This window comes from Nipponia nippon, unplaced genomic scaffold (assembly GCF_047370975.1).
Source record: "Nipponia nippon isolate SJK-2023a ecotype South Korea unplaced genomic scaffold, ASM4737097v1 scaffold_12, whole genome shotgun sequence".
In the NCBI taxonomy this organism is placed as follows: domain Eukaryota; kingdom Metazoa; phylum Chordata; class Aves; order Pelecaniformes; family Threskiornithidae; genus Nipponia; species Nipponia nippon.
This window is the reverse complement of record NW_028262313.1, coordinates 3,539,937-3,553,516: the sequence shown is the minus strand read 5'-3', so window position 1 is coordinate 3,553,516 and position 13,580 is coordinate 3,539,937. Positions and strand designations below refer to the sequence as shown.

At 43.5% G+C, this 13,580-nt stretch overlaps 1 protein-coding gene across 5 annotated transcripts in view; it reads right to left on the bottom strand.

Moving 5' to 3' along the window:
- Positions 1–805: 805 nt before the first annotated feature.
- AMOT (angiomotin) overlaps positions 806–13,580 on the bottom strand; it is a 64,286-nt gene continuing 51,511 nt past the window's right edge. For all 5 annotated transcript variants that reach the window (XM_087748429.1, XM_087748428.1, XM_087748426.1 and 2 more), the window contains 6 exons: positions 12,157–12,306; positions 10,171–10,361; positions 7,781–7,903; positions 6,868–7,100; positions 5,786–6,010; positions 806–4,741 (listed from right to left, as the gene is read on the bottom strand). In XM_087748429.1, coding sequence (XP_087604555.1) covers positions 4,641–4,741; positions 5,786–6,010; positions 6,868–7,100; positions 7,781–7,903; positions 10,171–10,361; positions 12,157–12,306 — 1,023 coding nt within the window. In that variant the 3' untranslated portion in view covers positions 806–4,640. The remainder of the gene's footprint in view (positions 4,742–5,785; positions 6,011–6,867; positions 7,101–7,780; positions 7,904–10,170; positions 10,362–12,156; positions 12,307–13,580) is intronic.

Genomic DNA, 13,580 nt, shown 5'->3' with positions numbered 1-13,580 from the left:
CATTTGCCCCCCAGAGCTCCTCCTCCGCAAATGGAAGGGACCTAGAAGCCAGGAGGGGAGTCCCGAGCGACGCCTCTCTGGGGGACGAGCCCTGCTCCGCGGCCAAAGCAGAAGGGCAGCTATTTCCCAGCTCTCCCCCGAGGCAAGGCTCGGGAGCGACGTTGCTCCAGCCTGCTCCCCACTTACTTCAGCATCTCCACTGCTGATCCAGAGCAGAGCCCGCGCTGAATGAAATCAAGCGTTCAAATACTTCAGAACTCGAAGAAACCCAGGTTCTGCTCGAGTTAGGAGGGCAGGTAGTCGCCTTTTTCTTAAATCTCTGTAGTCCAGCACAGCCCTAACAGTAGGGTTGGACAGCACGGTGCAAAACAGAAGGGTTTCAATGCTGCCGAAAGCCTAAGAGATGACGTTGTTGGAAGTCAGACTCTAAAACCAACTTAGAATACGATCTTTTTGAAAAGAAATGTATTTTCTTCATAAATACAGTACAATTACATTTTACAATGTCTTTTTACTTTCTAGACATAAAAATGCTAGCTTTTTAAAAAAAGGAGTTCCTATACAAATACATGAAAAGAGACCCCCCTCCCCACAGCCAGCCGCCCCCCACCCCTGCCACGGAGCAAAATCATCAGCCGCAGCCTGAAGAAGCACAGTGAATCCCGGGCTAACCTGTGCCAGCCCTCGCGGGGAGGGAGAGAAAGCCAAATTACCCCCCCGGGGTTTCGCTTGTGCTGACCGCGCCGACTTTATATCGCCACCATTTTATAAGCGATGGAAAAAGCACACCGGCTGGCCACGGTCGTCGGGATTCACTGTACGGGTGTTGCGGCCGACGGGATGTGGTTGGTTCACGTCTCGGGCGCTGCTGGTCATCGGTGTGGGCTCCTGGAGCAGGAGGTGTCCTTGGAAATGGTTCTGGCCTAAAACTCTGCAAGTCCCCTCGCTCAGGCAGCCTCAAAACCAAAGCAAAGCTAATGCCAGTTTTCAGCCTCTCACTCTGCCAACTTGCCAGCAGAGGCAGAGACCACGCATGCAGAATTCCAGCCCCCTGGCAGCGCTGACCTCAGCCACCCTTTGCAGACTCCCGAGGAGCAACTCACAGATCCCCACGAGCCCTTAGACCACAGACCGAAAACTGCCGCTCTAGACCCCGCGAGAGTTGCCAGGTAGGAGCTGTCTGAAGGTAATAATGACATCGGGCCAGATGGCAACAAAAGCCTCTAGATCTCAGGCAGTTCCCGGAGCCGTCAAATCCCAAAGGAACTGCCCAAGGGAAGGACTTGTGAGTTTGGCCATTCTGTAAGCAGCGAAAGGAAAGAGGAAAAATAACTAAACTCGATTTTCGTGTTCTGCTCTACAAAGAAGAATATGTGGCTTTCTTTATAAAAGCTACAATTCTGCTTCTAATACCCGAGTTTAAGAAAAACTCTTAGTCTAAAATTTTGGTTTGCAAAGAAGGTCATTGCAATCATTGTGTTAAAAATCACTTTCTACTAGAAATAAGCTCTACAGAAGGAAAAGGAACTAGGTGTGCAGTTTGTCTCCTTAAAGCAGTTTCTGTTTAAAAACAAAATAAAAATCTGTACAGAGAGACTGAAGACTATAGTACACATCTTCCTCAAAGCAAGCAGCTCTTTTACATTCACATCAGGATGGCTCTGAGGAAGCTCGAGGGAAAGAATACATTGCTGATGGCTCCTAGTTTGTCAGCACAGGAAGATGACCTCAAACTTCCATGTCAAAAGTTTTGGGGGTTTTGCTTTTGGAAGAAATCAAAACTACAAAACAGGGCAAAGAACCTGACCTAAACAACGCAAAACTGCACCATCTTCTTCCACATTTACTTCCACGGGGATAGAACTGCTAAGGCTCCTGCAATCCTGGTGGCTTGGGCTGTCAGAGACCGCCTGGCTTCCATTTCTGGAGGAGACAGTTGCTGTCCGTAATCTGTATTTTATTCACAGAAAGCTATTAATGTCATTTTTTCTTTGTAAAAATAGATTACAGAGGCGTTCAGTTTGAAAACAATGAGCTGCAAGGAGGATAAACAAATTACTTTTACCTAGTCCAGCTGAACAGCCAATATTGATTAGGGAATATCAGTTACCTAAAAGAGATTTTATTTGTAAAGGATCCAAATTTTCCTAGACGTTTTAGAATTAATGTGAATCAAGTGAGTTGGAACGGTTTATCTAGAGCCCTACAGCTGCAAAACTTCTTTCCTACTGCTGAGAAATGCTTGTAAAGATGGAATATAATTTTTCCTGACTTTAAAAGAACAGAAAAGCACTCAAACATCTCTCCCCCTCTCTCACACAGACACTCAGTGGCATGTGATCTCCCTTATTGCTCATTCTAAGCCCCAAACACAAAATATAATACAGAAAATTATGCCGAAATGGCAGAAAGATGGACACCTTGAGCTAAGGAGAAAAGCTGCTCCTGAGTTTCCAATAACTGTGGAGAAGGAAGAGAAATCACTTCAAATCATCCAGAGTGGGCATTACTTCATATAAGGGGATGGAATTAAGCCAAGAGAAATAAATGTAAGACATTCTCAGGGATGAGAAGGAAGAGGCTGTGAACAGTTTGTCTGGAGAAGGGTGGAGAACCAATTCAGACAGCTTATTAGAATACTCTTAGGGAAGGTCTACCGCACTGTCCAGAAAGACGTCGGCAGAGACAGTCAAAGCCTTACAGCGCAGCTCTGAAGTGTCTTAAGCAGTGGTGATGGGAGGGAGGTTGTGCTGCCTGTTAGAGCAGTCACTGGTAAAGCCAGGCTATTTGGACTTAGTTCATATATCTTACCATATGCATTTTGCCATCTCTAACGTCTGTGGGTCTAAGAATATAGCCTGAAGAACACTAACAAGCAGCAAATCTGCTAGAAATGATGGGAAGTGTTTTCCTTGTTTTTTACGTGATTATCACTAGAGGACAAGCAGAATCCAGCTCACAGCTGATCTTTAGGCAGCACTAAGGCACCCGAGCAGCAGACAGAAGGCACCTCCTTCCACCTCCCAACCCTCCGTTGTGAAATTCATGTTACATCTGTTGATCGGCTAAGGCCATTTCAACCGGACACCATATCAATAGCGTCAACTAAGTAGGAACTGAGGACATTCACTAGCTGTTTGATGACTAATTGCCGATTTTCCTTATTTCTGGGCTGAAATGATCTGAAATGAAAATCTGGCTACTCTAATGCAGCACAGAAAGCAGAGGCTAGCCAGGTTGCCAACATGTGACCACTGGCTAATTAAATATTTTAACATTCAAGTAGAAAAAAGTAGTTTTTAACAGAAATTAATATTGAAGTGTTTTAATAAAATGCAAAGACAGTAACAAAAAATACTCATTTACTTCTATTGGTCTTAATATCTCCCTTATAGCATCTGCAACCGAAGCACTGCTGCATCTGTGCTAGTTCCCAAAAGTCTGAAAGTGAACCTGGTGACTTAAATGTGTAACTTTCTTCTGTAATGCCTCTGGGACTTTAAGTCGCTCTCTCCAGTTAGATGAAGAAAAAAAAATATTTTGGAAGGAGAGAATTTTCCATCTGAAACTTCACACAGAGCTCCTCTTTAAAGCTCTCCCTCTGAGGCTTTGCTATATGAAAAAGAATCTAGTTTCTCCAAGAAGGAGGGACATACAAAGTAAAAGGGCATTTGAAATCTAGAAAAATCTGCTACAGAGAAAGATCTCCACAGATGCAGTAGATTAAGTTGCTAACACTGAAAAGCAACAGGGCTTGCCACTTGCACTATGGTAAATTCGGAGTAGTTCCACTAAAGCCAATGGAATTACAATGGCAGAAATCTGATCTAACAGATCAGGACTGAGCCTGTAAACTCTCCTTTTTTAATTTACGTAAAACATGAATGCAATATATTATTTACTATCCACTGTATAAATTATTGAAAAAGTACTTAAGTATAAAAGTGTGGCAAATCTTTCAATGAAACTAAAAATGTGAAATGCGACATTAATCACCGGAGTAATTTTTTTTTTTAATAAAGAAATAACACAATTTGGGAAGTAAAAAAAAAAAAAAAGTACCCCACAGTGTTACCACACTGAAAATGGAAATCTTTCCAGCCTATGAATGTGAAATACCTATTCTGAGTTCTTACACTGAGTGTAAAGAGAAATCTCCCTTGATCACAGCTCAAATTTATAAAAGTTTCTCAGAACACCTGTATTCTAAACCCATTAAGTGACGCTCACAACGAAGTCCCTGGTTCTGATCATTATAAGGCCACTATGCTCACCTTACTGCGTTCAAGCTCGACATTTAACCAACAGCTGTGAGAGCAGGTACTTCTGTTTAAGAGTCTATAAAAATACTGAAATGAAATATCAGTTGTAGTGCACCTAAGTTCTTGTTTTTTCTCCAGATGTTACCAGATCCAGTATTTAAAAAATAAAGGGGGAAACTTTCAAAGAACAAGCATTACGGGTTTTTTATAATTTAGAACAAATTATAAATTAACCTGTCCATACTTTTGAGACATAATATACAAGAGCAAACAGCTGAGTGTTCTTTTATTACTCAGGTACTACAATTTTTTCCCAAGAAAAATGTCTTTTAAAAATTTCTTGCTACTGTATCCCAGCTCAGATCCTGGTACAGCCTTTCAGATGAGGTATTCTACCATCTCTCCATCTGGGAGGTCCTGCCCCATGGTCTGAACAGGGGCTTTTCTTTCAAGAGTGCTGGAGTGGAAGAGTGGCCCATCTATGTGGTGAGGAAAAACAAGAGACAGACAATCAAAAGCTGTAACTTCAATGAGGTCAGAAAAATGACATTAACATTTTAAAACTCGTCTTCTATCACTGGCCAAAAGACAGCTAACAACTCCTTATTTCATTTTAAAAAATTCAATTCTTCATGTACGTAGCCAAACAAATAAAGATATTTTATCAAATTCCCTTTGGGTATCTCCCACTGATACACAATAGCATATAAAACTGGAGTGACTGCATTTAAACCAATGCAGTCAGTGTCGACTTTCACCACAAAACCTGTTCCCCTGTCTCCCTCGATACCCATTAAATAGCATAGCATGGGCAAGATGCACAGCAGGCCAGCCAAATTCACTCTTCCATAAAGAACAACATAATTGTAATGTGTCTGTAAGTAGAAGAGGCAAGGTTGTGTAATCTGCATTGATTTGGCAGAGTCGGCTGGAAAATGAGCAGCTCTTGCCAGCTCGGAGCTCTGTGGGAAGCAAATTCAGCTTCTGTGACAGTCACTGTCAATTGGATCTACTTGTGCCAACGCTGAAGTCGGTCCTGAGACTGGGACAGTACAATAACGAGACAGCTTTATCACGATAGTTACCTTCCCTTCTTCTTCCTCCCCCTTATCCGAGTCCACTTTGCTTTGAATACCCACTAAAATGCAATGGCCAGTTTCTACAGCCCATTTTCATATGCTGCTTAAACCCCACATGCTATTCGCTATTTACTTGAGAGTAGACACTGACTCAGAGACTGCTCGGGGATTTGCATACCCCTGCTCCAATTCTTGAAGCTCACTATACCTCTCTACCCAGTATGTCCATGCTTATGCTACCACTCTAAAGGCTTTTTTTCCTTCAGAGAGTTTGAGACCCCTCAGAACATTGTCCAGCTTCCCTCTGAAACCCATCTATCCTCACAAAAACTAAACCCCCTTTTCCTGAGCAGAAAAAGGGATGGCAGGGCCTGCCCCACAGAGCAGAACTGATGGCGAGCCAGTGGCAGGGGCCCCTCTGGGAGAGCAGCTGAGCTTTGTTACCTGTTTTGTCTGCTCCGTAGGCCAGATTGGTGCTGGGGAGTCGTCCTGGTGCGGGAGCTGCAGTGGAAGGTGCAGCTTTGCTTTGTTCGTTGCCCCGGTCAGTCTGGGTGCTGCAGTCTCTGCTGCCTGTTTTCGAGTGGGCTGACAGCAACGGTGTGGAAGGAAGGACAGGAGAGGGGGTGGAGGGAATGGATTCGGAGCGATATTCTGTTCCCAGCAGAACACCTTTGTGGAAAAAGGGAAGGAAATTTCACAATCCCAGAAAACTAACTGGTATCAGTTCTGCACTGCTCTGTAGTACTCGCTCTAGGATCTGGAAAGCGCTCCGTGCTTCAGCAGACAGCGCTAATTTACCTTTCTATAGCACCTTTCACCACGGGGCGCTGAAGTACCTGAAGAATAGCACTATCCTTGTGTTGCTGCATGCAAAGATACACAAGTGGGCACTAACACCTTACTTCCCTCTCTCTAAGTGGTGGCCCATCTATGGCAGGGTAAATCTGCACACTCTGAAATCAGCTACAACAGATTCTCATTTACATTTCAGGGTCTTTTAGTCTTATAGGGAGGGCCTTTGGGCCTAACTTCCCCCCAGAAAAAAAAAAATCATCGAAGATTTGCTTTGTTACCACTAATTTTCTCTGAACAATGGTGTTGAACCATTCCAGACAGGAGTCATGTTAGTGCAGGCACAACACTACAGGATAGCAATCCTGATTAGTACCTCTGCTCCTATTTGAGAAGATTTTACACCTTCAGGCAGCTGTAACAAGCCAGCTGAAAGCAAGCACTTGGGAACTCTGAAAACTATATCTCAAATATCCCTGAAGTGAGGTACCAAATTGGGAATAAAGGCTTACACATTTTAATGACAGAGCCTGGACATCAGAAGTCACTATTTCCCAAAAGTGATTCAAACAAGCAGTTGTTCCAAATGTGTCCCATCTTGCTTGCAGTCAGCTTTACTGCACGCTAGGCCAGCTGATCTGTCTGTCCAACACACCTTCTTCCTTCTGCTGCTCCTGCCTCCCCTCTAAGCAGTGATTCGCATACCTGAATTGCCACTGTTATTTAAATATTACCTAGGCTGCCTTTCCAGCTCTTGTCCTCCCTCTTCTCCTCCAGGATAGGAGTGCTGCTCAGTGTTGATGAGTGGGACAGCAAGCCCGAGCCAGCGTTCGAAATGGACATCAGCGACTTGGCAGGTCTCATTGAGGAGAGCTGGTCCGTCTTACCCGGCTCCTTCCGGGAGCGCTGCTGCAGGACTTTGATCATGGCATCCTTCTCAATGATCTGAGCATGCAGAGTCTTAATCCTTTTTGAGAAGTAGAAAGAAGAACAATGTACTTGTACTCTTGTCTCCTTGGACAAGGCCTCAGTGCCCCCATGGCTGTGACTAGGGCTCCCTTAGGCATTTGGGGAGGCAGGGGCTGGATGCCAGTGAGCTTACTGCCCTGAATACTGGCTGCTCACTGGCCCACCAGAGCAGATCATGCATGAGCCTTCCTCTATACATCCATGAGAGAAGAGCACCGAGATACCCACCCACCTTTGGCTACTGGAAGCTGCTCTAAACAGCCATGGAAGGGGCTTTGAGACAAAGCTGAGAGAGATGGGCAGGACATGAGACCAACAGAAAGAAGAGGATTAACACACTTTGGGGAGTCTGCACTGGACCCAACCTCAGGGAAAACAGTTCTGTGAGACTGTTAAGAGGTGGCTGGAGCCTGGGGTCTCATGAAGATGCCCTGAACAGAGAAGAGGAATGAGCTAGATGCAAAAAATCTAAGACAAGACTTTTTTGCATTAGCCCTCAGTATCAAGACAGGTTTTGGATTGCTATGTAGATACTTCCTCGGCCAAATGAGCGTCTGGCCTCCTACATCATTGCTACTGGTGAAGGCACAAGAATTTCTCGTTCTGAGGCATCTACCCAGACAATTAATTTAAAATCCCTGTCCTAAAGAAGTCAGATAGGACCAAACTGCATTTTACCTTCCCTCCATGTCGAGACACCTCCTGTTGGCAAGCAGGATCTCCTCCTCCTCCTTCTGAATGCGAGCTTCCAGCGAGGTGTCATAGCTCGGGTTAGGCGAGTGGCTGATCACTGTCGTGTCCCTGAGAACAAGCAGTAGAGCAGATGAAGGACCAGCTAAGTTTGCTGCTTTCCTCCTAGCAGCACAAAATTATTGCTAAAAAGTAACAAACAAGAATATCCACTTCTTTTGAGTTTAGGTTGGCTCAGTGTCTTCCAAAAATCCAACTCCCGGTCCTAATGAAAGAAGGATTACAAAAATATGCAAGTCATTAAACCAACACTGAATCTACTGTCCATCTCGGGCCAGTCTATAATCTAACTGATTCACTGTACTATCGTAAACTGATCGATGAGGCAAATCCAAGGACACGGGGAGGGGGAAGGATGGTATAGAACACTCGGTGCTTTTCTGCAATTGAAACAGCGCAAACTTTGCTTCAGATGTAAAGCTTTTTCCCTTCCCCTTCATACAGGGAATCTGAGTATCAAAGGGAACTAGACATGGAAGTTTCTTAAGCAATCCTAAGCAGTTTGGTCCAAAAAATGTGGAGTGGGCTGAAAACAGTTTTAGACTGATTCCATATAGTGTCTGATGTTAACACTGTGATAGTTGTTCAGTCCACTAACCAAAACATAATGAATATTTCATTCTACTTGTTGCTGTTCAGTCAGAACAGAGTCGCTGTGCTCCGCTCTGTATCACTGTATGACTCATAACATTAAGAGCATGTTACTGACATAGCTATGCATTAACATAATGAGAAAAAACCAAACACACACAAAAATTTGGAGTTACCAAGAGCTCCAGTTCATTGTAATAAGAAATCTGTTCTCTCAGACCCAGCAGGTCTAAGAACTGTCTGGTAAATGCACCTTTAACTCTGCAAAAGTTCAGATCAGGAATAGCAAAGCACCAATGTGAAGGGCTTGAGAAGGTCATTCATCAAAGATACCTAACCTGACCCAAATTCCTGCCTGTGCTGTAAAGCATCCTTCCTGCAACCTCAGCTTCCTAAGGGATGCTATTTTCCACTATCAAAGAAAAGGGAAAGAAATTTGTGCACAGTGTAGATGAGGTTGCCACTGAAATTAGTGGAGTCCCTCACAGCCTATATTTTTGAAGGAGATACTACAGGTGCCAACTGCATATAAGCTTGCAGAAGTGTAGACACTAACGGAATACTCCCTTTTAGGGGAGCAGCAGCTAGAAGGAAATGGAAAAACAGAGGTTGGCTCTTTCCTGACTGGAGGGCATTCTTGTTCATTTAACAAAACCTAAACAAGCCTAACACATCCCCTCTCATTCCATGACAAACAATAGACCAGACCCCTACTTATCAGCGCACACTGAAAATATATGATGGCCTCTAAGGACAAGCAGTAGCAAAAGCCTTTAGAGAATCTCTGGGGAGGCGGAAAACAGTGCACAAGAAGCATCAATACCCTAAAATAACAGCCTGCTTCTGGAGCAAGATAAGTCAAGTCTTTAAACGCTAACACAGCAGATCTGCTACTTTACCCCTGTAACTCTAGTATGATCTTATGAGCTAGGAAGCCAGTTACGCTAACATCCCTATTTGAATCTGGTTCATGAAACAATCTAAAATAAAATCTGCCATCAAGAACCAGAAACTAGCGAACAATGAAATTATATGTAAGCAATACCTAACGCTAAAGAGCTGCACTCCAATAACAGCTCTTGGTTACCAACTAGCTGAAGCACTTGGGCCTATTTACAGCCGTAATAAGCGTTTCTGTACAGTTGTCTTGGAATGTGAGCTTGCTACCAAATTTCTGACACCCTTCCCTTCCCACCCCCACAAGCAGTGCTCTCCATACACAGCAGAATGTTTTGAGCAGAATTTCCTAGTAGATGTTTCTGGTTAGTAACCATGTTGAGGACAATACCACAAAGTAATTTGCAAAAACATTCTGGAGAACAAGTAAGCCATTCAGGGTGAATGATGTGAATCACCAAGCTTACCCCATCTCACATGACTTCAGTGAGGACTGATTCCTATTTAAAAAAATAAAGAAACAAAACCCTTCTCATACACCTATTTTTGGATCAACAGCTTCTAGGAATGGCTCAGAACAATACTAGTCTGGAAAAATGGCTCCTGCATGTGGAGGAATCTTCCCCTGGAAAAAAGTTTCTAATTGTTGGCAATTGCACAGCTCCCAGGAAAAGCAGCCAAGCTCCACCTGCATGCAGAAGTCTGAGAAGCCATTCAGACCACAAGGCGAGGTATCATGGGAGGGTGGTGTGACAACATTCCTTGGTGGGAAATATGACATTCAACTGGAAAAAGAAAATAATCCCCGTACTATGAAAACTCTCATTTACCTCTGAGCAGCCACAGTTGCAGCTGCATCCAAAGCAAACTGTCTCATCACGCTCTCCTCCAGGTATTTCTGTTCCCACTTGGTCATGTCAGCTTCCAGAGCAAGAATCCTTTCCTCCTTCTCGCGCAGGAGTTCCATAAGCGCCGTGGCGTTGTACTCCGAGACGTTGGCAGCCTGAGATGTACCCTGGCGCTGATTTCCAAAAGCAAACAAACAAACAAACAAAAGTCTCAGGATGCATCTGTAAAACTCAGGGTTGGTTTGTTTGCTTTTTGTCTGAGGGACAGAGGCTGGTACAGAGCAGCACTCTTGACACAAGTACCCCCCAGAGTGAAATGCAGCGGCCTATGCCATGTTGGGCAGACTAGGTGATGGTAATGGTCTCCTTTAGAGCTCAACCTGAAACATGTGCAGGGGCAGTTCAGCCTCACTCTGTCAAAACCAGGAAACAAGCTCATATAATGCAAGAAAGGCTCCTTCTGTTTTCCAAATGTTAAAGCTCAAAAGTCTTAAAACATCAAGCACTGCTCCCAAGAAAGACAGCTTAACTCACAGCACCCATGCTAGAGTGCTTCCTGGTGCCATTCCAGAGCTGGTCAATACTAACAAGCAAATATCTGAGATGGAAAATACTCCTCCTGAGACCTTTTTCCACATGCAAAGCCCCTCATGTGCATCTGAGAGCTAGATCATGCTATTCAGGTCTGATGTCTACAGCCCATCCATAAGGCCTAAAGTAACACTGACTTCTTCCAACACTGTTCCAGCAAAACACTAACTAGTATGCAACAGTTATCATACCTTTAAAAAAAATACATCCAAAACATTTTTAAAGGATTTGGTTATTAAATCAATATGATCAGTGTATACCTGTGGATTAAGTAGCTGGGGATTAAAAATAATTCCGTTCTAAAGCAAGATTTGGAAGACAGGCAGTGTTCCCTTTCAAAACAAGAAAGAGTGGAGATTTGCTGAGCCAATAGTTCAACAGATAAAATCCACAGTTTTACATGGAAGTCTCATCTGGGATTGGCCGGATATTTGACTTAAAAATTTAAAAAAAAAATTTAAAGAAAAGAAATTGGGCAGACAAGCTATTTTATGTTCAGCTCAGAATTCTTAACCATGACAAGAAAGCTATTTTTTTGTGTTGACTCAGACTCAATGTCAAAAATTGTGGGGTTCAGAGTACCTAATCTTCCAAAGGTAACGCAGAAAAGTTTATCAAATTACTGTAACTCCTACTAAAACCAATACAAAAATACAAGTAAGATGTAAGTATCCGTTCCTATGCAGAGGTGGAAGTCGGGGATAAACATAACCTGAAACTAAATGCAATTTAGAACACAGGCCTGCAGCCTATTTCCAGTAAAATTTACAAACCTGACAGCTCACCGATGTTTGACATAGGCTGAAATAAAACTAAAACTTCACATCCAGTTCATAACACCACATCTACTTCTCATGCATTTTTTTCACTAAAAAAGACTCACGTTACAATCGTAAGAGTATATTCCACGTGAAGCTCCCATCCGCTTCCATCAACTGCATTCATAGAATTGGTTTTGCTGTTTTGGTTGTTTTTTTTTAAATGCAAAAGCTTTTTGAAGGGCCTCTTTTCAGGCCAGTTGTTAATGAATTCTATATAAAATCTCAAACTGTGAACAATAGTTTTTAAATAATTTAAAAGTAAATATAACCACGTTGCTTAAAGACAGAACACCATCTAGCTATATGGCTATGTTTGAATCTTGTCATGTGATGGATCCCCTATTGCTCTCTTACCTAAATTTTCTGGTTGGAATGGAAGAATTAAATCAAATAAAAACAATACAACAGCCAGCAAATCCATGATTCTAGCTATCAAAAGAAAAATGCGTTCATTTTACAAGATGGAAAAAAACACTGCCCTTCTTTTATGTGTGGTGTAGGGGATAGCGTACAATCCCACAAGAAACCTAGTACGGCACAAGGAAACAGCGGGTACCTGCTGCATCCGGAGAGATTCCAGTTCTCTCTCGAGCCGGGTCCGCAGCCTGTGTTCCAGCTGTTCCCGTTTCTCACACGCTGCCTGCAGCTGAACCAAGGCCTGCTGCATCTTCTCCACCTTCTCAACATAGACCTGCTTCTTTTTGAGCTGAAACAAAGGAAGAAAACGCAACATGAGTTAAATCATGAGAAGTGAGTGAACTTCTGGCTTTGTACACATTGCAGAGCACAGAAACACCAGCTGGGAAGAACATGTCCAGATGACTGCTGTCAGTGTGCCTCAGACTCCTACTCTGGACTCGACACTCGGGACGTTACAGGTCTTTCCCATCTCTGCTTTCCTGCTAGGTATATTTGTTCTTTTTGTCCTCAGCGACCCCGCAGTAATGATGGGGAAACCGAGGTAATTATCTGTTGCAAATGATTGAGAGCGGCGATGGGCTAGAAAGGGCATCTGGGTTCATAATAGAGACTGCTTAAGTGACTTGGCACATGTTACCACACTAACTGTAGCAAAGACAGCATTTAGAGCTGGTCCACAAGTTGGGACCACTATTCAGTGCAATATTGAAAATCGCTGGCAGTGTTTTTATGAGATTAAGCAGAAACGGAATCAAAACTTGCAGGAGCCTATTCCAGCCCCGTAACAATAAAATAATGAATCGGATCAAAGCATACACGAGACATGGCCTGTGCTCTCTCCACGCTGCAGCCAGGTTTATTCTAGCAGTCTGGACATTCATCTCGGTCACCTTGGCTGAGAGGTCCTGCTCCGTTCCTTGCCCCCGCCCTTCCGTCCTCCTCCATCGTTCATCCTGCAAACCAAGCTGCTATCCTGCCTCACGATAAGCAATGAAAACTGAGACCCTCAGTAACAGTCTTAACAAGGTTAATCCACAGTTCAGGCAGAATAAAGCCAAGCTAACATATGAATAAAAAAAAAGAATAAAACACACCCAGGGCCCAGCTCTATTCTAATATATAGAATCCTGCACACCTATGGACATAATTTTCCGTTGAGGAAAAGACTAACAATCACAATTAGCTGGCCTTCTGCGGCAAATCTGGGGCATTGCTTTTTTAGCTATGATTGTCATAAACCCTGAAATACAAAAATAGCAGGAAGAAGGCAACTTTTGCCAACAGTCAGAGCCAAAGTCTAGAGAAGCACCACAATGCAAAACACAGCCTCCCTTATGTGAGTTCAAAGAGCTACTCTACAGCTTCATGGAAGAAAAGTCCACTGAGGGATATTAAAAGACAAAAGACACCACTTTTGGCTCAGGAAGTCCTTCTTGGAAGCGGAAAGTATTCTGGGAAAGTATCGCTGTTTGCTGGCCCTATTCTGATAGTGTTCCCTAGGAATCTGCTGTAAGTTTTGGCACAGAGAGGATACTAGGCTTGCTGGGCTTTGATCTCAAC